The 23,496-nt window shown below is 47.7% G+C and overlaps 1 protein-coding gene across 1 annotated transcript in view; it reads left to right on the forward strand.

The window, feature by feature from the left end:
• Positions 1 to 14,898, forward strand: part of Nhej1 (non-homologous end joining factor 1) — a 92,731-nt gene extending 77,833 nt beyond the window's left edge. The window contains exons 6-8 of the mRNA XM_051154072.1: positions 13,226 to 13,343; positions 13,862 to 13,989; positions 14,542 to 14,898. Of these exons, the coding sequence (XP_051010029.1) occupies positions 13,226 to 13,343; positions 13,862 to 13,989; positions 14,542 to 14,616 (321 nt within the window). The 3' untranslated portion in view covers positions 14,617 to 14,898. The remainder of the gene's footprint in view (positions 1 to 13,225; positions 13,344 to 13,861; positions 13,990 to 14,541) is intronic.
• Positions 14,899 to 23,496: the final 8,598 nt, after the last annotated feature.

Genomic DNA, 23,496 nt, shown 5'->3' on the forward strand with positions numbered 1-23,496 from the left:
AGCACCTTTTCCCGCTGAGCCGTCTCACCAGCCCAGATCCCCCTTGCTGTTGTTTGCTCTGTTGATGGGCAGTTGAGTCCTCCCCACTTTTTTGGCTATCATGAACGATGCTGTCGTGAATATCTGTGTACTGTTCTCACAGCGTTGAGGTTTGAGCACCAAGCTTTTTTTTTTTTTCCGAGACAGGGTCTTGCTGTGTAGCCCTGGCTGTCCTGGACTCACTTTGTAGACCAGACTGGCCTCAACTCACAGAGATCCGCCTGCCTCTGCCTCCCAAGTGCTAGGATTAAAGACGTGCGCCACCACGCCTGGCTTGAGCACCAAGCTTTACACTTTGCCACAAACCCACATCCTCAGCCACACCCCCCAAATGTACACATTATCATGTGATCATGCTTTCAATTATAAACATTTGAGTCATAATCGAGTGTTACCTCTTTGAGGAATTACCCGTTGTCAGGAGTGATTTCTTTCTTTTGTTAATAAATATTTTGAACAAAGTATAAGATGTGGGTATACATGGTAGTACCTGCCTTTCTGAGGCAGAAGCAGGTATAGCCCTGTACGCTTGATGCTAGCCTGGTCTATGTTTAAAGCTCCAGGCCAGTTAGGGCCACATAGTAGGATCCTATCTCAAAACAAGAAAACCACTTAAAGTATAGGATGCATATTTTTAGCATGCCAATAAGCATCTAACTTGGAGAATTTTTGCAAGATGAACAGCTGTGTAGTCAGCACCCAAATAAAAAATTCAAAGTTTGGAGACTGGAGAGGTGGCTCAGCAGTTAAGAAAGAGCGCTGGGGACCCAGGTTCAATTCCTAGTACCCTCATGGTGGTTTGCAACTATCAATAGCTCCAGTCCCAGGGGATCTGATGCCCTCTTCTGGCCTCTATGAGGACTGCACAGATGTGGTGCACAGACATGCATTCAGGCAAAAACACTCATACATATAAAATAAAAATAATAGTCTCAAAAAGTTTTAAAAAGAGTTAGACAACTTCAGCTCTCAGAAGTTCTCCCTTCCCACCTCAGAAGGGTGACTGCTGCCATGAGTTCTCATAATTCTGCCCATTTTAAAATTTTATCCAAATGCTGTCATCTCACATGTATTCACTTTTGTGTGATTTTTTTCATTCTGTTTGTGAAGTTTACCCATTGTATGTACATGGCATATTTTCTATTTCTGTATGCTATTTCACTGTGAGACTGCCACAGGTTGCCCCTTTGTATTTGAATAAACATACTGAATTGGAAAGGTTGGCTCACAGGTAATATGTGAATATTTAGTTTTAGTAGATACTGCCAAATCATTTTTTCAAAGTGATCACATTTTTTTCTTTTTTTTTTTTTTTTTTTTGGTTTTTCGAGACAGGGTTTCTCTGTGTAGCCTTGGCCGTCCTGGACTCACTTTGTAGACCAGGTTGGCCTCGAACTCTCAGTGATCCGCCTGCCTCTGCCTCCCGAGTGCTGGGATTAAAGGCGTGCGCCACCACGCCCGGCTCAAAGTGATCACATTTTAAAGTGATCAATTTATTCCCTTAAAGCAGTATTTGGGAGTTTAAGGATTTTTAAGATTTTACTATTGGTGTGTGTGTGTGTGTGTGTGTTGGCACCTATGTGGAGATCAGAGGACAGCTTTCTGGAGTCAATTCTCTCTGTCCACTGTGGATTCCAGAGACAGAACTCAGATTGTCAGACTTGCAAGGGAAGGTACTTTTGCCAGATGAACTATCTTGCTGGCCCTAATAGTGGGAGAGTTTAGTTTATATCATAGATTTTCCAGTACCTGATGAGTGTGTGTGTGTGTGTGTGTGTGTGCGTGTGTACATGTATGTGCACATATGGGTGTGCATGTGTTTGCATGTATGTATGTGTGCCCATGTGCATGTTTGGGAAAGTTGTACATCATCCAGTGGAATAGGAGAAGACAGTGTGTCACCCTCCAGAGAGCAGGCAGCAGGCAGGTGAAGGCAGGAAGCCCTTGAACTGGCCACAGGCTGTGTTCCCAGCTGTCAGGCATGTAATTTGGGTGAAAGAGAATCTCCCTGGTGGCAGAGGTCTTGCAGAGAACACTCCTGGTCCTCTACTTCACCTTTGCACCTGCAGGCCCAGCTGACGACTGTCCTCTCATCTCCACAAAACCAGGGAAATAGTGAACCTGCACAGGGCTAGTGGCAAAGGGCAGTGACACAGGGCAGAGCTGGGACCTTTTGAGTCTTAAGAGCTATGGGTTTGTTGTTAAATGTGATGCTTTCCCTTTCTTGTCCCACCACACTGTTTCATTTCTATTTGGGAAGGGATGTTGAGGTAGCAGAATTTGATAACCTGATGTTGAGACTGCCTGTCCCCTCCAAGAGGCCAGCCGGAGCCAGAGGGACAGGAGCTGCTTGTTTGGGGCAAAGAAAGGAATGGGAATTGTGACTCCACTTTGTGCGGGGGGCTCAGAGGACGCATCCCCCCAGGAAACCACTTTGGTCCCTCGAGCCCCTTTGCTACTCATTAGTTGCTCTGCAGACTAGAAAGCCATGGTTTGTGCTGGGGCTGGGTGGGGCTCCAGGGACAGTTTGGGCTCTGGCCGTCCAAAGGGGTGGGGGTTGGTTATGGAGTGAGTGGAGGGTCACAGCTCAGTCTGTGCCATTTGCTTGTCACCTTGAGAAGTTCCACCTTGTCTAGCAAAACCTCCTTTCAGAGGCAGCCATCACAAAGGGCTCTTATAAGAGCAGCTGCCCCGCCCCCACCCCCACTTCCACTCCCAGTGCCATTATTTTTCTTTGGGGCCTTCCTGCAATGACTCTGAGAGGCTGTGCTTCTTTCTAAAGGCGATTCAGAGCCTAGCGTCCCCCTGTCCCACAGTCATTTCTGTGATATTATGGTGCCTGGGGAGACTGTGTGCAAGTTAATCACAGCTCACTCCCTCCAGAAAGAAGACCCTCTCTCTGCAGCTTGGGTCATTTGGGGCCTTAAGAAGGGAGACAGAGCTTTCTAGGTGCCACTGGACCTCAGAACAAGAGCCAGCCTCCTCTAAGGGGAGACTTGTCCATGGTGGTTCTGTGAGGCCTTCTGCCTAGTGGGTCAAGGGAAGGTTCTGAAGTCACCTCTGTGGATCTATGATGGAAGAATTAATTAATCCTTTGGGCCTTTGTTGTTTCATAATGGAATGAGAATGATTTTAGAGCCTGGCTAGTAAGGTAAATATGGAGGTTTGTTGGGTTAATTTTTCTTTTGGTTTTTCGAGACAGGGTTTCTCTGTGTATCCTTGGCTGTCCTGGACTTGTTTTGTAGACCAGGCTGGCCTTGAACTCAGAGATACCCCTGCCTCTGCCTCCTGAGTTCTGTGATTAAAGGCGTGCGCCACCATGCCTGGTAGCTCAGTGGTGGAGGATGTGCTTAGCATGTGTGACTCTCCAGCATCACATTGTTGTAAAGTTAGCCAGGTGTGGTGACATTCACAGGAAGATCACAAGTTCAAGACTAGCTGCCCAGTGAGATGCTGTTTCAAGAATTCAAAGCAAATCAACAAAATCCTTAGTCTTAGAAGTGCTGACCCAGCCTTCTGCTTGGACCTCTCCTGTGTACTCCTTCTTCCCACCTTCCTTCTTTTCCAGCTGAACCAGAGAAATTAGAATACACAAGCAGACCTAAACTGTCTGTCTGGAACTGTGTGAACTCTTCCTATCTTCACCTCTGTTGTAGTTCCCACATGGGCGAGAATCAGATGTTAGAAATATCCCAGTGTCAAGCAAGGCCTCAGAAAGTGACCAGGGAACCTGACTAGGTGACACACATGGTTGCTGGCATGCACAGGGTGAGTATGCCTCCATTCTCCCATCTCACTGTAAACGGGAAATCGGCAAAGTAGACTGTAAGTTAAATAATTTTCAAAACCACTAAGCCACAATTAATTTGTAAGGTCTCTAAATACAGTATTGTTCCCAGAAAGCTCGGGGTTCTTTTTCTCTCTAGCCCAGCCCTGTGTGAATGCCTGGAAGCAAGGGGCTAACTGTGGAGGTCAGCAGTGGCAGGGCAGAGTGGCCAGAGGCGGCCTTGTGACAGGCACAGACCCAAACAAAGCTAAGTCAGACCAAACACTGAGCAGTGTCAGCTCTGTTGTTGATCTCCTACTTGGACCTTCAAGGACAGTGTGCCCTTAGGATGCTGTGTGTTCTTTCCCCCAAGTCACCAAGGTTTCTCATCACTGAGCAGATATAGGGGCTGACATTTTTCCCTTCATGACTATTGTTTGTACAAAACAATGGGTTTCAGCATGACATTTTCTTACCTGCACACAGGGTGCTTTGATCTTGTTCACCTGATATGGGACTGTTCGTATATTAAGGGACGAAACAGGGGAACCCCCTCACAGTTAGGTCTTCCCTAGAACTCAGAAGCTGTTTGTCCAGGTGAGCCTCTGTGGAAAAGCAGGATAGGACAGTTGGCAGTTGTCACCTGAAGTCCGGAGCCCAGGCCTCACCACTGTACTACTGTTCTCGTCCTCTTCATGTCTCCCGAACACACTCTGGGGAAGTGAGAGAGTCATCCCACCCGAAACTATGGACCCTTTTGGTGGCAGTTTGGAGGGTATATTTTTCTGTTTCCCACACAGCCCTTATGGGGTGATGGAGCAGAGTCCTTCTGCCACCCTGTTAGGAAGGAAGCAGGAAATATCAACACTCATGGGAAAGCACTTCCAGTTCAAACACGGCTAGGTAGCTGGAGCTCTCTTAGTACTTTAGAAAGCGTTCAAATGGTGTGTGTGTGGGTGTGTGGATGTGCACATGGGCGCATGCGTGCGCGTGCACTCATGCATGTATGCTGTGGCGTGCCACTGGAGGTCACACTTTGTGTTTCATGGAGAGAGTTATAACTGAATTTCTTTTGTTCCTGTTCCCTCCTTGCAAAGGTCACATGGAATGAGGGTAAAGCCTCTTGAGCAGGTTCTGAGAAGTGGGAGAGCAAAGGTGACTTTTGAGATTCATGAAGAGTTGGTATGGGGAAATGAAGAGCCATAACTCATATTAAGCAGGTGCTCGTCACAAACACTAAGGGCCAGAGAGATGGCTCAGCAGTCAAGAGCACTTGCTACTCTTGCAGAGGACCAGAATTTAGTTTCCAGGTCAGGAGGACTCACTACCTCCTGGAATTCCAGCTTCGGAGAATCCAACATCCTCTTCTGAATGCTACAGGTACATCCACTCCACTGCACAGACCTCTCTTGTATCACAAAATTTAAAAAGAAAGAAAGAAAGAAAAGAAATCTTCTAAAGAACCAATATTGATTAATCATCTCCCAGGGTCCATCCACTAATGCTCCCAAAGTAGGTGTTGGTGGGTTTTTTCTGGTGAGGGAACAGCAGCTGATAACACAGCAGGGAATTGCCAGTTAGGGTTTGGATCCAGGCCTTCTCATGCTGGAGACTGAAGAGCAGGCTGACATGGCGGAAGGGGATGGTGACCTGGGCTCTGTCACCCTCACTTGCATCTTAACTGATTGTTTGGAAACCCTGTATTTTTTTATATCAGTTACAAGTTAATGGGAGCACGCCCTGGCTTCTTTGTATGTGTTATCATTTGGACATGTCTTGAGTCAGGTTGGCATAGGAATAGGACCAGGCGAGAAATGTAGTCAGCTCGATAGTTGGCCCCACATCACTGTGAATGCCTGTAATGGAGTTGGAGGAAGAAGGATTAGAATTTCCAGCTGGTCCCTGATACATCGTAACACGTGATGCCAGCCTGAGTCACACAACACTGTCCCAGTGTGCCATGCAAAGGGGAATGCTTACTTCCCCCAAATACTTGCTCCATTCTCTTATTAATCCCCTCATCAGCTCTGTGGTATAAGTGTTCAGTCTCAGCCTGTACTCCTTCCCCCATCCTCTTCCCCTCCCCGCCCTCCCAATCCAGACAAGATTATTGTGGACCCAGGAGTTAGCTCATATTGTTTTTTATCTTCTTGTTTCTTACACATTGCTAGGGATTGAACCGAGGGCTTCACAATGCTAGATAGACATCCTACCACTGCCCTGTGCCTGACTTCTCTCGTGTGTCACCCTGTCCATCAGCTTGAAGGTGTATTGGCCTTTTGGATTCACCCTAAACCTCACACCCAGCCCTCGCTGCCTGCTCTGCTGTCACCTGAGCCACGTCACCTTGCAGCATCTCTTCTTTTCCTCACCCAGCAATCCTTCAGAATTTAAAGCATTTCACTTCACCCTCTGCTGCATCATGTCACGATTCCAGATAAACATAGGAGCATATCCATGTGCCTGCCGTGCTTGTCCTCTCATGCAGGGCGACCTCCTAGTTCATCCTTCATATTGAGACACTCGCAGAAGAGCAAGAGGCTCTAATAATAATTAAAATGGAAAGTAAGCATAAACTGGACCATTCCAGGAAAACTGAAAACAACTCAACCACGTGGATTACTCTCTCACTTCCATTTAGAGTTTTGAAATGTGCTCCATGACACTTTCGTGACTTCTGTTTAAACTATTTTACAGAACTGGAGAGATGGCTTAGCAGTTAATAGAGTTTTCTGCTCTTTCGGAGAACTGAGTTCAGTTTCCAGCACCTATCTCACCTCTAGGGGATCTCACACCCACTTCTGACCTCTGGGGGCACAGGCACACACATGTACTGGGCAGCGATGGTGCACGCCTTTAATCCTAGAACTCAGGAGGCAGAGGCAGGTGGATCACCGTGAGTTCAAGGCCAACCTGGTCTACAAAGCAAGTCCAAGACAGCCAAGGCTACACAGAGAAGCCCTGTCTTATAAAAAACAAAACAAAACACTCTAACACACACACACACACACACACACACACACACACACACACACACCCCAAAACACTGCATAACATTCTTACCCCAAATCTACAGTACTTTGGCTAAGTTATTTATTTTCATGGATTTTTTTCTCTTTTTCCCCATGACTGTGTGTGTGTGTGTGTGTGTGTGTGTGCGCGCGTGCATGTCCCCATATGTGTGGGGGGAGATGGGGGGGAGAGGAGAGAGAGAGAGAGAGAGAGAGAGAGAGAGAGAGAGAGAGAGAGAGAGAGAGAGTGTATGTGTGTGTATTTGTGTATTTAGGGTGACATACTTGTGACCTGGCACCCATGTGAAGGTCAAAGCCTTCTACCATGTAGGTCCTGGGCATTGAACTCAGGCTATGAGGCTTGGAGGTAAGCGCCTTCACTATTGAGCCATCTTGCCAGCCCTTGGGAGTATGAAATTAGCCCTGTGTTTCTTGTTGGTCTTCGCTCTAGAGTTTAAGCCTCAAGAGGGCAGCACCTGCTCAATCCTGAGCATCTTGGTGGATGCTTAGTATGTTCTACACTGGAGTAGGAGGCCAGAGGGGAGTCGTGTTTCTGGAAAAGACTTTCTCATTAGATGCATCTTAACCATTTTCTTGTTCCCATCTACTTATTTTGGCAAATCCTTTGGCAGTTAAGGCCTTAGAAGAGTTTCTAATGCTGCTTCTTGTCTCTAAGAGAAATGAAGTGAAAGCATCACCAGGAGTCCCAGGATGGAGGTATGGGTTCCGTGGGGAGGCAGCAAAGCTTGCCACAGTTCAGGAGGCAGGTGAGCACTGTCTTTAGAGAAATCCTAAGTTGGAGGCCTGTTGGTGTGTGTGACATAGTGAAGGTTAGTCCATGAGCCTTGAAACTATGGTAGCTCCTGGGGCAAATACCAGCGACAACCCAAAGGAGGATGCTGGCGGGTTCTGGTTAGCTTGTTTCCCCTTGTCATTCCATCTATTAAATATGCTTCAGGCAGAAGCACATATCCTCAGGGAGCTGAGTATTTGCGTGAGCCTTTTTCAGGATTCTACAGGTTTCTTTTTTTGGAACATCTCAAAAGAAAGAGTGAAGGAGCAGACCACGTAGCTCGAGGTGAAAATCCCCACTGGAATCTTGCCAGCAAATCCTCTGGGATTCTTTAATTTTTGCTCCATGGCTGTGTGTTTTGGACTTGAAGTGGGAGTGACCACAAAAAAAGGTGGTGAGTTTGGGCTCTAGGAACAAAGATGGGCTGCAACAAAGGACAAGAAAATAAGACATCCCAAGGAGGTTCTGTCAGTTTGGGTTTCCCACAGTTTCTGACATGGTTTAAGCAGGAGCCAGAGCCCTAGTGAATTATCTCAGGAGGGTAAACAGTTGTTAGCAATGGGAGGGTTATGCAGTGGCTGATGAGGGTTATGCAGTGGCTGAGGGAGGGTTATGCAGTGGCTGAGGGAGGGTTATGCTGTGGCTGATGGGAGGGTTGTGCTGTGGCTGAGGGAGGGTTATGCAGTGGCTGAGAGAGGGTTATGCAGTGGCTGATGGGAGGGTTATGCTGTGACTGAGGGAGGGTTATGCAGTGGCTGATTGGAGGGTTATGCAGTGGCTGATGGGAGGGTTATGCGGTGGCTGATGGGAGGGTTATGCAGTGGCTGATGGGAAGGTTATGCAGTGGTGATGGGAGGGTTATGCAGTGGCTGATGGGAGGGTTATGCAGTGGCTGATGGGAGGGTTATGCAGTGGCTGATGGGAGGGTTATGCAGTGGTGATGGGAGGGTTATGCAGTGGCTGATGGGAGGGTTATGCAGTGGCTGATGGGAGGGTTATACAGGGGCTGATGGGAGGGTTATGCAGTAGTTGATGGAGAGTTATGCAGTGGTTGATGGAGAGGTTATGCAGTGGCTGATTGGAGGGTTATGCAGTGGCTGATTGGAGGGTTATGCAGTGGCTGATGGGAGGGTTATGCAGTGGCTGATGGGAGGGTTATGCAGTGGCTGATGGGAGGGTTATACAGGGGCTGATGGGAGGGTTATACAGGGGCTGATGGGAGGGTTATGCAGTGGATGATGGGAGGGTTATGCGGTGGCTGATGGGAGGGTTATGCAGTGGCTGATGGGAAGGTTATGCAGTGGTGATGGGAGGGTTATGCAGTGGCTGATGGGAGGGTTATGCAGTGGCTGATGGGAGGGTTATGCAGTGGCTGATGGGAGGGTTATGCAGTGGCTGATGGGAGGGTTATGCAGTGGCTGATGGGAGGGTTATGCAGTGGTGATGGGAGGGTTATGCAGTGGCTGATGAGAGGGTTATGCAGTGGCTGATGGGAGGGTTATGCAGTGGCTGATGGGAGGGTTATGCAGTGGCTGATGGGAGGGTTATACAGGGGCTGATGGGAGGGTTATGCAGTAGCTGATGGGAGGGTTATGCAGTGGTGATGGGAGGGTTATGCAGTAGCTGATGGGAGGGTTATGCAGTGGCTGATGGGGTTATGCAGTGGCTGATGGGGAGTTATGCAGTGGCTGATGGGAGGGTTATATGCTGGTGATGGGGGTTATACAGTGGTGATAGGGGTTATACAGTGGTGATGGGGGTTATACAGTGGCAATGAAAGGGTTATTCAGTGCTTGTGACTATTGAAGTCAATGATAAAGAAAGACTAGGAGTTTAAATAAATGTAACAAAAAGTCTAAATGTGGAACCTAGAGGAAGTTCTGAGTCCACATCGTTGTTTTAGTATTACTTGGGGGCCAAGAAAGCTTTGGCAAACACTATCAAATAGAGAAAGTCAGTTGTGAAACACAAGGAAATCTCCATGGCATTATTCTAATTCAGAAAAAAATGGGCTGCAATCCAGGGGACGTGAATTTAGCTTTCTAGTTGCACTCGGAATGATACATCCCATTTCGTCACACTTTTGATTGTCCCTCATATATTTCCACTGTGTTCAGAGTCCAGCTTCTCAAGGCTCACCTTGGTGTCACCACTTCTGAGGTCTTTTTTCTGGATTCTCAGTGTGAGTTCACCCCTTTCTTCTCTGGGTTCTTGTCACCATTGGTTTAGAGTTCTATTACAGCAGATCACTGAAACACAAAGCCAAACAGTACGATCTGCCTATTACACACATGCAAATGTGAATTCTCGAAAGTAGAGCTTTTACTTGTTGACTCAGATCTGTCCTGAGGAGGGAAGGACTGAGGTGTCGTCCATCCTCCTGCACCTCCTCCTATAGTGCCTGCGTCTGTAATCCCACTCAGGCTCCCCTGGCTTGACTTGTCTCTGCGCTAATCAGATGAACGGGTCCTGCTGTAGGCTCACATGACTCTTCTTGCCTTCACGTTCTGGGCAGTGACCCGATCCATGCTGGTACATGGTGCTCTGGCTAGCTGCACTTACAGCAGGAGACACTATTTGCTTTGCTTAGTTCTGACTCCAGCATTCTCGCTTTGATCTCTGTGGCCTGCCCCACCTCACCCCTGCCATTGTCCTGCCCTGGGAGCTAATGTTGCTCCTTTTCTAGCTCAGGTGGCCACATACCTCTCTTCCTTAGCCTTCTGGGAAGATGTCCAGGGATTCAGGGATGCTGGAGAGCCCCTAAGGGCTCCAGTTTGTACCAGTTGCTGCTTTTTCTTCCCATGTTCAGTTGCTTCGTCTTCTTTTTTACTCTGTTCTGTTTTCTTGTCACTTTAGTGATAACAGGTGATATAAGATGGATGATGTAAGAGATTGCAAATTGTAAGTCCTGGTAAAGGCTAGGTTCTCATTTTTTACTAAATCTTGCTGTCCAGCAAGTAAGTCCTGGTTTTATGTTGGTTTCCTGAGGAGAGACTGCTTAGAACTTAGGCCCATTTTCCCACTTACTAGTTCACACTGAACACCCCAGCCAAGCGGGTCCCTACTAATGCCTACACTTCCATTCATTCACAAAAAGTGGGCTCCCCCATCCCCCAACAGGTGAGAAGCTACTTCACATGACAGGAAAGTGGTAATGAAGAAGAGGGGGAAATAGGTTACTATTTAAAGTGCATAGAGCAATGCATGTGGTAGGCGTTTAGTAAATGGAATTGCTAGTACTTTTCTGAGACTAGATGTGTGAGTGGGATGACCATTGGCAGCTACAGGGCTGGATCTCTCTGAGAAAGGGAGACTAGAGGAAAGGCCAAGATTAGGTTCTAGACCTGTATTTAAGTTCAGAGTAGCCATGGCTTGAGTTACTTTTCACTTCTAGCACTTCACTTGGGGATTAAGGACATGATAAAGATCAGTCTAGAAAATGAGTCTATTTCATTCCATGTAAAGGGCAAAGGTCGGTGACCCTGTACTACTGGATTCTGTCAAGCCTGTTTGTGCAGCTGTGCTGTACCGACCAAGTCGCAAGTGAGTGGCCAGAGAGGGTATACGTCTCTTGAGCAAAGATCCTAGATGCTGAAGAAAGGAGAGGATCCTTTGGTCTTTCTGCTGCCAGGGTCTGCTGCCCACCTAGGAGAGGGCTGTCTTTTGGAAGAAGTGGCCTAAGGATTAGAGAGCTCAACCTAGTGAAGAGAGAGATAGAGGAGCCACAGCTGCCACTTAGCTTTTGGTTGTCGGTCACTCCTCAGAAGCATAGCTGAAGATGGCCGGTGCGATAGCTGCCTGGGATTCCTGCTGGTGGCGAAGTGTAGACTCCAGGCTCCCGGATTCATTGTCCGTAGCTTCCAGTAAAAGTGCAAGCCTTGTTGAAACCTGGGCTCTGTTGTAATAAGATGAAAGGAAGTCCAAGCCTAAGGTAGTCGCCATGGAGGTGAGGTTGGAGTAAGGTGACTATATTATCTTATCCCCTGTGGGAGCCACAGGTCCTTCGACCTCTGCCCCACTCAGGGAGGCCAGCTGTGATCCTAGTGGTCCAGCACGAAGTCACTGCTTCTCACACGCTCTCTGTCCTTTTCTTTCCCCACATGAGGAATGTCAGGCTGAGGATGCAGCTTCGTGGTAGGGCATCCCCCTAATGTTTGTGAAGCCTTGGGTTCAGTGCCCAGCACTGTAAAGAAACATCTTTATAGTACAGGAGACATGCCCTTGACATGAGATATTACATATGGACCAAGGATTTTAGGGTTGGTTCTCGTGCCAGCTTCTGGCTTGACTGCTCTCACAGACCTGCTGATTTGGCTGGGAGCCATCATTGTAGACATGCCTAGGGACAGATGAAGTGCTTTCAGGACCCATTCCAGGACTCTGGAGTACAGCTAGCTTTGGGACGCCATACTCCTGTCACATTTTTTGATTGTGTTTAGTTCAGTCTTCAGCCATCCTTTCATCTCAGTTCAGCTGAAAGAATTAGGCGAAAAGTGTCCTGTGAGTGTATATCCACCATCCATCCCATGGCAAAGGCAACATAATCTGAGAAGTTTCTCAGCTTTCATGTCATCATCACCTCCTTAAGGAATCTTCCAACATTTTCCTAATCACTCCCTCTCAGGAAATTACAATTCCACAGATATAGCAAAGGTCTGTTTATGGAGCCTTTAAAATGGCTCAGTAGATAAAGGTGCTAGCTGTGAGACCTGATGACTTGAGTTCCAAAACCCTTGTGCTGGGGGAGAGAACTGCCTCTCACAGGCTCTCTTCTGACCCGTGCATATGCGCTTGCATATATGCATAAATAAATACACGCAAAAATAGCATCTGTGTGCTGTATGTGTCTTTGTGTTATTGCACTGTAAGAGAAGAACTTTTTTCACTCCTGAAAAAGCTTCTCACCCCCTTTGGAGAAGTGTCACCGCCAATGAGGGCCGTGTGGAGTATAGTACAGCACAGCTGCGTTACAGTCCAGTATATAGGATGGCAGGTGGATCTCCAGAGCTCTGTTGACTACTATATTTTCCCACTCTAACTATTATCATCCCGTCATGATTTTTTGTTCTTCCTCAGTCTGTTGTTTCTATTTTGCTCCCTCCCCCCCATCCTGGATTTCATTCCTTTTCTTATCTACTGTGGAAGTTCAGGAATAAACTCAGTTAAGACGGCAAACTGTCCAGCCCAGGGACACGGAGGGCAGATAATTTCTTTTGTGTATGGTGGTGCTCCTGGGGACTGAACACAGGGGCTTGTGCATGCTGGGCAAGCACTCTGTCAATGAACTGTACCCCAGCTCAGGAAGATAGGTTCCTAAAACAGGCCCCTAAGAGATCATCTCTTAGCACAAAAGAGTCTGGAGACATGTGGAGTGTCCACAGGAGAGTGTGATAGACCTCATGAGTGGAGGAAACAGACAAACATCAGGCCTTTCAGAGGAGAGTCCACAGCAAGGCTCTGTGCTGGCAGTGCCGTCAGCCTTTCAAATGGAACCCTTGCATGGGATCACACTTCTTCATATAGATTTGTTTGGGGTTGATGGCAGTTCTGTCAGTGGGATTTCAGCTCTCTTTTCTCTAGCCAGGCAGGCCAATGACAGTATCACCTTTTCTCTAGAAATTGCCAGAGGCATGTGCTGTTGGAGATGGAAGGCCATTTGCCAGCAATCTGCAGAGTCTATATGTGGCGGTCACCAAACAGCAGATCCAAGCAGGGCAGAAGCAGAAAGGCTCTGGTGAGTATGCCCAGTCACAGCTGCTCTCCTCGGGTGGAGTTAGAGCTGTGCTGTCTGTCTGCTTTAGCAGTTCTAACCATATAATCTATATCGTCTCAATTAATAAAAAAACCATAAAATTAAATTTTCATCTCCTTCTGAAATCAGCCATACTTCAAGTGCTCAGTAGCCCATGTGGCCAGTCCAGATACGGAACACTTACTTCACCACAGACTGTTCTCGTAGCTTGCACTAGCCCAGATGCTTAGGAGTTTGTGAGAGAGCTAGCGGGAAGATTGATCTCCTGACTGAGAGAATCAGGAGATGCATAGTGATTCAGGCACCCCTTGTGAATCAAGGAAGCTCAGCCTACGTGCTGAAAGTGGGCTCAGGAACAGGGTCTGTTCAACATCAGTGGAAGCTGGCCCCTTCAATCTGTTAATATATTAATAGCAAACTCTGCCCTTCGTCCGAATGCATGATGAATGCTTCTGTTCCGAGAGCGGGCTTTTCTCTCTGCCTTCTGTTGACCTTTCTAGTTTCAGGAGAGACTCAGACTTCAAGCAACACCTCTCCTCAGGGAACGGATAGCCAGCTTCTGAACCAGGCAGAGCATTCTGTCTCTTCCACTCCGACGACCCTCTCAGAGCCAGAGTATGAGCCCGTGGTGAGTCCTGGGCAGCTGTCTGAGCACTGGTGAGAATGTGCACCTGTAACCTCACAGCCATGGTCTCTGCAGCTGCTGCCTAATTGACACCACCTTGATGGTATGACAGATTGAGCTGCTTCCAAATCATAGAACATCTGGTTGTCCCACACCCTGCGTTTCTATCATCTGCTACCCTTGGGCTACATGCTGAACCTTGACCTCCTTTTCACCTTACTCTACTTCTAGTGATGGCCTGTGAGGGGCACTTAAAGATTTATTATTTATGTATTATCATGTATACAGTGCTCGACCTGTACGTACATCTGCAGGCCAGAAGAGGGCATCAGATCACATTATAAGATGGTTGTGAGCCACCATGTAGTTGCTGGGAATTGAACTCAGGACCTCTGGAGGAGGTCCTTAATCTCTGAGCCATCTCTCCAGCCCAACACTTAGACTCTTACAGCACTGCCTAAAATATACCTCGAAACATCTATTACTTTAAAAAGGCCTCAACCAACCTGGACCTGAGAGATCTGTTTCTGCTAACTGGGATTCCTTTTCCTCTAGGCTACTTCGGGCCCTATGCATAGACCTCAGCTGGCCAAGTCCAAGAGGAAGAAGCCAAGGGGACTCTTCAGTTAGCTCGCCATGTCTCGGCCACTGAGAAGGGAGCTGAACAGCCTCCCAGCACCGTCTGGAAGGGAGCTTGCACGGCAGAGCCTTCCTCAGATGGAGTCGCGGTGGGAGATGCAGGCTTATGTTGCTAGGCCGCCCAATGGGGACTTCACCAACGGAAGCCTGACTCCAGCTCCCTGGGGTGAAGCCAGCTCCTGTTCTGTGGCACTGCTCCTCTAGAACTAGCACCCCGTGCTGAACTTAGATGTGTAAAACAAGTTTGCAAAGAAGTACATACCCAGACGCCTGTCTGCCTTTCACAGGGGCCTCTTGCCAGTCCCACATGCCCCTGAGAAAACCACTTCTCTCTCCACACAGAATAAAAGATGCCCACACTCCTCCTCAGCTGTTGAGGTCACCTGTCTGTGGTCTGTAACCTGGTCACTGCCCCAGTCCTGCTATTACTTCTGGGTCACACCTGGGCCATCAGTTCCATCCTAAAGATTCATCATCAGTTTCCCTGATGTAGCCTGGGTCAGTCACAGTCAGAAACTGTGATCTTAAGAACTCTCATCATGGTGGTACAAGACAGATCGCTGTCCTCTGTCAAGCCTGGATGTGCTTTCTCTGTCTCCTTCCAAAGTAGAGAGGACAGGCCAAACCATAATGCCAGGACAAATTACAAAATGGCTCCAAGTCTTAGGACTAAAGTCAGGTCCTATGGGAGGGAGAAAAGAAATTGGACTGTGTGTGTGTGTGTGTGTGTGTGTGTGTGTGTGTGTGTGTGTGTGTGTTTCTATACATACATACCACCAAGACAGGGTCTCACTGGATAGCCCCAGCTAACCTTGAACTTACTATGTAGACCAAGCTGGCCTGTGAACTCAGAGATCTGTCTCCCAAGTGCTAGGATTAAAGGTGTGTCCTGGCTTGAACTATGTACAGGAGGATGGCCTTGAACTTCTGGTCCTGCCAATACTTAAGTGCTGGGATTACAAGCATGGTGCCACCACACCTGGTTTATGCAGTGCCAGAGATAAAGTCCAGAGCTTCCTGCATGCTGGGAAAGCACTCTACCAACTAGGCTACACCCCTAAATTTGACTTTCTCTTTCTTCACTCCACTTCAAATAGTGAAGTAAGTATAGCTATATTGCTAGGGACGGGAACTCAGGGTTAGGGTTAGTGACCTCAGAGGTCCCCTAGTACAGAACTTGCACCTAACAGTGTTTAGTAGGAAGAAGTATTATGGCTGGGATGCCCCCAAGAAGATTGGTATGAGTTCAAGGCCAGCCTGGGCCACAGGGTAAAATCTTGTCTGAGAACAAGAAATAGCTGTGTGAGACAAGCAAAATCCAAAAATCGCTCTTGGACACCAAGGCTTGTCTGGACAGCCCCTTGACCATCTCTACTATGCCTTCCTCCATCGTAAGACCATCTGGCAATTGAACTGGGCTTGAGAGCAGTGGGAACTGAACCCAGAGGTTCACTGGCAGCACTTAGGTAGATGGAGAGACAGAAGCAGCGGCAGAAGCCACCGTTGGTGTGCTTGCTTTGAGGGGCTTCCTCATCCATGTCCCCTCCCTCTCTCCCTGGCACTCGTGGCTCTGTCCGGATGTCAGTCCATGGAGACAGGACTGTACAAGCCGTGGTGAAGTACTGCTTATTACAGCAGTCAGAACCACAGTAAATAGATAGCTAGCTTTCATTGAGTAGTCCATGTACCCTGGAGTCTGTCCAGATGAGCGTCTCATAGCGTCATCTCAAGATGCTACCAGTAACACATTAGGAAACCCAGTCTTTAAATTAGTGACTTGTTAAAAATCATGCAGCTCATGCGTGGCAAGCAGCATCAGGGACTGAACAGCGCAGTTTGCCACAGCTTACTAGGTACTTGACTGAAAATATTTCCAGGCTTTGCGACTTCTTGCAGTATTCCACAGTTCACACCTCTACCCTAGACCGTGCCTTCAAGCAGGATAGCTCTCCTCCACACAGGTTCTCCAAGACAGGAGCCCCTGGGCATGCTGGGACTTTCTGCTGGCCACACGTTCTCTTGCTGCTGCTCGCTTTGCCTTACCTTTGGCCGCAGCACCCCAGGGTGTGCCCTGTGGTGGACACTCTCACCACAGTGAAGCTCTGTGTCCTATGCTGGCTAACCCTTCTGCCCAAATGCCTGCCCCAAGCAGGAGTTCTTGGGGCCCTGAAATCGCAACGAAATGCCTCCGAACATAGCTTTGTTCGTCTTCTCATGAGACTGTGGGGCTCTTCACAAAGGTGTGTCCAGTCTCCTGGGCTCCCAAAGGCTGTCCCTGCCTTAGGGATAGGGCTCAAATGCATTTTTAGGAAAACATAACTGCCACAGGCCCTGGCTCAGGCATCACTGAAGCCCTCACCCCTGAGCTAGGGTGGTGTTTGAGAATCATTCATCCCAGGGCAACTCCAGGGAAATCCCCGATTTGACAAATTGGCCTAGCCAGGCTCTATTCCAGCCCTGCCCCCTGGCTTGGGCCCCTCCCCGAGGCCCCCAGCCTGGCCCAACCCCCATTCCCCATGCACATAAAAGGGTCGAATTCTCGTGGCTGCTCCATAAATTTTATTCCGTAAATATTAGTTTTCCCTGTGTTTAATAAAGCGGTGGCCCACCTCCCCGCCTACCCGCCCGCTCCCCGGGGCCGGGGCTGGGGCCAGGGCTGGCTGGTGGGAGAAGGGACTCTTTCAATTGCTTTGGAGTATTTTTAGAAAAAAAAAAAAATAATATAAGGTGGTTTACACGAGCAAGCCAGCAAGCCAGGAGCAGGGCTTGGGGACCTCGAGGAAGTTCCTGCAGCAATTGGACCTAAAACGTGGAGAAACAGCGCCACCTAGGTCGCGAGGCCTATTTGGCCAAGCTGGGTGATTTCCCCACGCTGTCAGCTAGGGACTAGCCAGCCAGCACAGGTTGCTCCTTGCTGAAGGGTCTAGCCAGCCAGCACAGGTTGCTCCTTGCTGAAGGGAAAAGTCCTCTCTTTACTCCAGCTGGGTAGTACCCACTTATCTGGTGTCTCGTGGGTTTTCCCAGAGGCCCTTTCAAGCAGAGCCCAAACTGGGTCCTGGAAAAGCCCACCTAGGTCATTACTTTATCTTGACACCAGGAGCCATCCTCCTGATCCAGGAGTGTGTCCAAGGTACAGTGAAGTAACTGAGAAAGGAGGGACCAGCTTGTCCCCATGTTCCCTGGAGTTCCTAGAGCCCAAAGTGGCAAAGAGAGAGAGGTCTGCGCTTAACTGCTCCGGACTAGCAGAAGTCAGCCCAGCTAGACCAAGATCTTTGCAGGATAGCTGCAAGGCTCATCTGGGGAGCTGGGGGAGGACACTGCCTTTTGTTCATTTAAGCCTCCCCCATCTCTCAAGCCCTTACCATGGAGAGTTGCAGGAGCCCTTGTTTGTGCCGCAGAGATAACAGTGGGAATGAGAGTGGAACGAAGAATTGCACCTCTCCTCCTACCTGGTCCTGGATTCTTTCTCCATCATCCCTGATGTCACCAGGGACAATTCTTTCTCTCTACTCACTGTGTCTTTTATTTCCTCCTACTGACAAAACTATAAAGATTTGCTCCGCAGAGTTTAAGAGGACCCAAATTCCTCCAATGACTTCATCCTGACATGAGCTAACCCCCTGTTAACCCCATCACCACGGTATCATTAATGTAACCTATGCCAACAGACACTGGTTTGTTTGTTTGTTTGTTTGTTTGTCTCTCTGTGTAGCCTTGGCTGTTCTGGATTCTCTCTTTGTAGACCAGGCTGGCCTCAAACTCACAGAGATGCGCCTACCTCTGCCTCCCAAGGGCTGGTATTAAAGGAGTGTGCCACCAACAGACACTTCTCTTGTGTGCTTTGCTTTCCTCTTTTCATAGGAGAGTTTTTAACTGTAACTGGAAAATGTCACCGTGACGATGTTATAGCACTAAAGGCATTACTATGTTAACAGTTTTTTAAGCAATCAGAATGTATTTTTCTAAGTCCCTCTCTGAATAATTTGACTTTTGTAATATTCTTTGGGGTGGGAGGAACCTATTCAAAAGGAATAAGTGACATAGTTGTGAGGAAGCCATCAACCATAGTTAGACATCCTTGCTACCTGGAAAAGTTTAAGCAGATTATACTAGGCCCTTAGATACAGGAGAAACCTTGGGCAAAGGAGGAGGTTGCTTTTGTGAGGGTGGGGGGGTCCCTAGTGGCTGACCCCAAGGATACTATATGATACTCACACTCAAGGTTCCTTGTTGGTCTTAGTTCCTTCCTTGGTCCACTGCCCTGGGCCCCAGAAGACCCTCCATTGAGAGGAGTGGGTATGAGGCAACTTGTCTTGGGGGAGGGGTGGGGACCCCAGGGGACCCCTATTAGAGAAGCTCCAGCTGCCATCTTCTCTTTACTCTCGGGGCCCTTTAAAGAGCACGTTCCCTCACAGATACTTTATGGCAATTCTTTATGTATCTCCCCAGCTCTGTGGTTTCCACCTCCACCCTGGCACAAGGGATATCATTGGATGGTACCAAAGTACTCTACCAAATGCTTACTCCCTCTTCTGGGCTGGGAAGTCCCACACTCTCACTCAGTTTTTCTGTCTGGATCCCAACAGACCTTTGGTTGCTTCCTACAACCCTGGACCCTTGTGAACAAGTGCCTGGCCTCTGGGTGCCCAACTCTCGGGGACTTCTGAGAATCAGACCAACCTACCAGGGGAACCCGGAAGAGGCATTGAAAGAACTCCAGGGTGTGGGGAGCACACAGCCATTGACTCACCTGGGAAGATTGTGCCAGGATTACTTGTCCTGCTGGGCCAAGGGCCAGTAGTTAAAGGGGCACGCAGTACCACTTTACCTCCTTGAACTTTGGGGCCCAAACGCATTGGCAGAGCTGAAACTGGGGAGGCGGACTTGGGGGCTTCTGGGGGGGTATCTTCTGAAATCTGGGCGTTATATTTACTTTTTCATATCGGCAGCTGGAAGGGGAAGCCCATCCCAGCTCAGCATTGTTGTCTAACACAGTTAATCAGGTCCTATAATCCTGCTGTGGAAATATTGGGCCTCATGCAAAACAATAGAGACCGAGAATATTGTGGTTAAATTTCAACCAACTACCTCCCTGGCCTGTTTGCCTAACCCCTACCCCCCTCTCTCGGGCCAGAGTCCTCCCAGCTTTATGGACCCCTGATAGGATCGACAGCCTGGTCAGAAATCAGTGACAGGAGAGGGGAGAATGGAGTAGGGGAGCGACGGTTCTCTTGACTGCTGTTCCATCCTTCCCTCCCTCCTCAGGCCTTGAATGGTGAGCAGGAGCGATAAGAGGGGTCAAGAACACCACTGCTTGGAATCATGCTTGGTAAAGAAATTTCGTATTAAGACATGACCAGGAAGGACTTCTGATAATATCAATGCCATCTGATGCTCCCAGTGCACAGAGCAGTAGCGTCTGGTCTTGCATCACTTGGGGAGGAATGGGAAGACACTGGTTGGGAAGGTGGAGTGCTAATAACCCAACAGAACAGCAAACTTAGTGCTAGTAACTCGAAGGTCTGCGGAGGTGATGCTGACAATGGCTTGAGTGGTATCTCGGTGATGGCTAGCTGCATTGGGTTGCTGTGCATTAAATGTAGCAAAAATAATTTAAATAATTATAATATCAAGCTAAAGGAGATTTTAAAAAAAAAATAAAGGAGTGTGACTTCTGAATCAAAAGAAAACATGGATTATGACCTGTTCATCAAGAGACAGAAAGTTCCCTCTGCAGACTCTGAGCCTCTTTAGGCTTGCACTTGGCTGTCATTCACCCCAGATGTACAGGCCACAGGCTGCAGCCACACTGCTTCTGGAGGTGTCACCAGTCAGTGGTGTGAGTTACAGTGAGGCCCCAGTTCCAGCAATGTGGACTATTGAACGGTCAAAGTATACGTGCATTTTTAGGATTTGAAGAATGGAAATAGCAGGCCTGTGCCAAGTGAAACTATTAATCTGTTCATATAGGGCGGGGCAGTACAACAGTGAAGAAGTCTTGAAACTATTTTTTTCTCTCTTAAGGGTGCTAAGTGATGATCTAGGGAGTGCCAGGGTTCCTGGGGAGACCTCTTCAAAGCTATTGTAGAACAGGCGCTACTTGGTGGGACTGAGCTTCCCAGCAGATTCCTGGAAGTAAGCATCCAAGGCATACGTATGCTCCTGGGTGGGACTCCCCCACCCTCAAATAACTTCATGGTGGTCAGCATCCGGGACTGAAGCAGGTGGAGGCACAAGGCCCTGATGATCTAAAGATGAGGGAAGCACATTAACACTTGACTGATTGAGATGGTGAGTGGGAAAAATTCAGTGGGAAGAAAGGTCCCCACGGAAGCTCCTGGCAACAAGCTGTATCATTGACCAGTGAGTAGGGCATGAGACACCAAAATGGCTGTTTAGACCTCATGGTGCCCATGGACTTGAATTGCAGATGGAGAAGACCAATGGGAAAGAAGAGTTCAGATTTACTACAGAAGACTTGAAGGGGCTGGCACAAGTTTGTTGGCAATAGACAGAAAAACAGGGATTACAGAACACGCATTAACTCGAACCATGTATCTATTGGGCATCCCTCAGGAGGCAGGGAGGATAGAAAAGCACCCTTGATTAGAAAGTCAAGCTCACCCACTGGGTTGGCCTGGCTTATCTTAATCACAAGGCTCTCTTTGCTCTGTCAGGGGCTTGTCAAGCCTCCCAGGGCCCCACTCAAGGCTCTCCTGCCGACTTAGATCGCTCCTTCCCCAGCTTTGTGCTTGAGTCAAGCCTTCAATTCTTTGAGGTTCCAGGTTCGATTCTTTTTTCTTTCTTTCTTTCTTTCTTTTGTTACAGGGTTTCTCTGTGTAGCCTGTGGCTGTCCTGAACTTGCTTTGTAGACCAGGCTGTCCTCGAACTTACAGTGATGATCGGCCTGCCTCTGCCTCCTTAAGTGCTGGGATTAAAGGTGTGCACCACCACTGCCCCGCTGGGTTCTTTTTTCAAAGGCAAAGTGCCCCTTCCCAGTGAGGTCTGCCCGCTGACCTCCCCTCCCCTACAAACTGCCTGATCCCTAAACACTTGTCCTGCTAATTAATGTATTTTGTTTGTTGTCCTACCTAAGGTTTTTCAAACACAACGTATATTTTACCTGATGTAGGTTTGTTTTTAATTGTCTATCTCTCCAATTCCTCCCACTAGAAAAAAAGCTTCCTGAGAGATAGAATCTGGGTTAAAAACAAATTTTTTTTTGTCCTGCTCAGTGGGTAATTTGCACTTGCCACCAAGCTTGAAGGTCTGAGTTTGTTCTCTGGGATCCTCATGGTAGACTGATAAGACCAACTCCTGAAAGTTAACCTTTCTGACCTCTACTCATGTACTCTCTCCTCTCTCTCTCTCTCTCTCTCTCTCTCTCTCTCTCTCTCTCTCTCTCTCTCTCCTGTCTCTCTTTCATGCAGAAATATATTTTAAATTGTAATAATTTTTATATTTTCATATCTCAGAGAGCCAAAACAATTATGCGTAAGTAAATGTCTTTTTGTTGAGTTAATAAGTGAAAAAGATTTCACATCAGCAGGATCTAGGAATGTCTGAGAAACTTGTGGGTATAACCAACATAATTTATATTGGGGGCAATCTGATGTACAGTGGAAGTGGGGGCTAAATATGTTCTACCAGTTGTTACTGTGATGGGATGAGTTTTGGTTTGTAGAAACTAAGACTAACAACAAGTAGGAAGAAGTAAATATACACCTTCTTGCTTTTGTTACTCTAGGTCTACAGTTCTCAACCTGTAACTTGTGACCTTTTTGTGGATTGAATGACCCTTTCACAGGGGTACCCTAAGACCCCTGGAAAACACAGATATTTACATTATGATTCATAACAGTAGCAAAATTGTAGTTATGAAGTAGCGACAAAAATGATCTTATGAGGAGCTGTATTAAACATACATTGCAACATTAGGAAGGTTGAGACCCACTGATCTAGGTCATCAGCATCCTTTGAGTGATATCGACCAAGAGAGACTGGGTGGGAGTGGGAATTTAAAACCACAAATCAAGCATAAAAAGCTGACAGGCTTGGAAGAGCATCACTCTAGTATAGAATGGTACCCCTTTGTTGGAACAGTCACTGAGCTAGTATTTTCTAAGGTTTTGCTCTTAAGCCAATAATTCCAAACAAAGACCCTAGGGCACAAATAGAGCCGATTAGTAGACACACCATCATCCTGGACAGAAACACATTTTAAAATCAGTTCTTAAAGTCGGGGCACAAGGAACTGGAGAGATGACTCTGTGGAAAGAACACTTATTGCTGCTCTTGCAGAGGACCTGAGTTTGGGTCTCAGCACCTACATCAGGCAAATGACAATCACCTTTAACTCCCATTCCAGGGGATATAATGCCCTCTTTTGGCTTTCACAGGCATCACATGCATGCGCATGCTCACATCTCTCTCTCTCTCTCTCTCTCTCTCTCTCTCTCTCTCTCTCTCTCTCTCTCTCTCTCACACACACACACACACACACACACACACACACACACACACACAAATCTCTTTTTTAAAAGTTAGGATACAGCCAGGTGTGGTGGTACACGCCTTTAATCCCAGCACTCAGGAGGGAGAGGCAGGTGGATTGCTGTGAGTTCGAGGCCAGCCTGGTCTACAAAGTGAGTCCAGGATAGCTAAGATAACATAGAGAAACCCTGTCTCAAAAAATAAATAATAAAATAAAACAAGTTAGGATACAAAGTAATGGATTTCATTATGACATTTTCATACATTCATGACATTATTTTTTTCTTATTCTTTCTTAGTCATCTTCCTCCCCACTGCCCACTTTCCCATCCTTTTCTGGCCCCTTTCATCCTCCAAACTAGTGCATATGTCTTTCCT

Source organism: Acomys russatus, chromosome 12 (assembly GCF_903995435.1).
Source record: "Acomys russatus chromosome 12, mAcoRus1.1, whole genome shotgun sequence".
NCBI classification, from domain to species: Eukaryota; Metazoa; Chordata; class Mammalia; order Rodentia; family Muridae; genus Acomys; species Acomys russatus.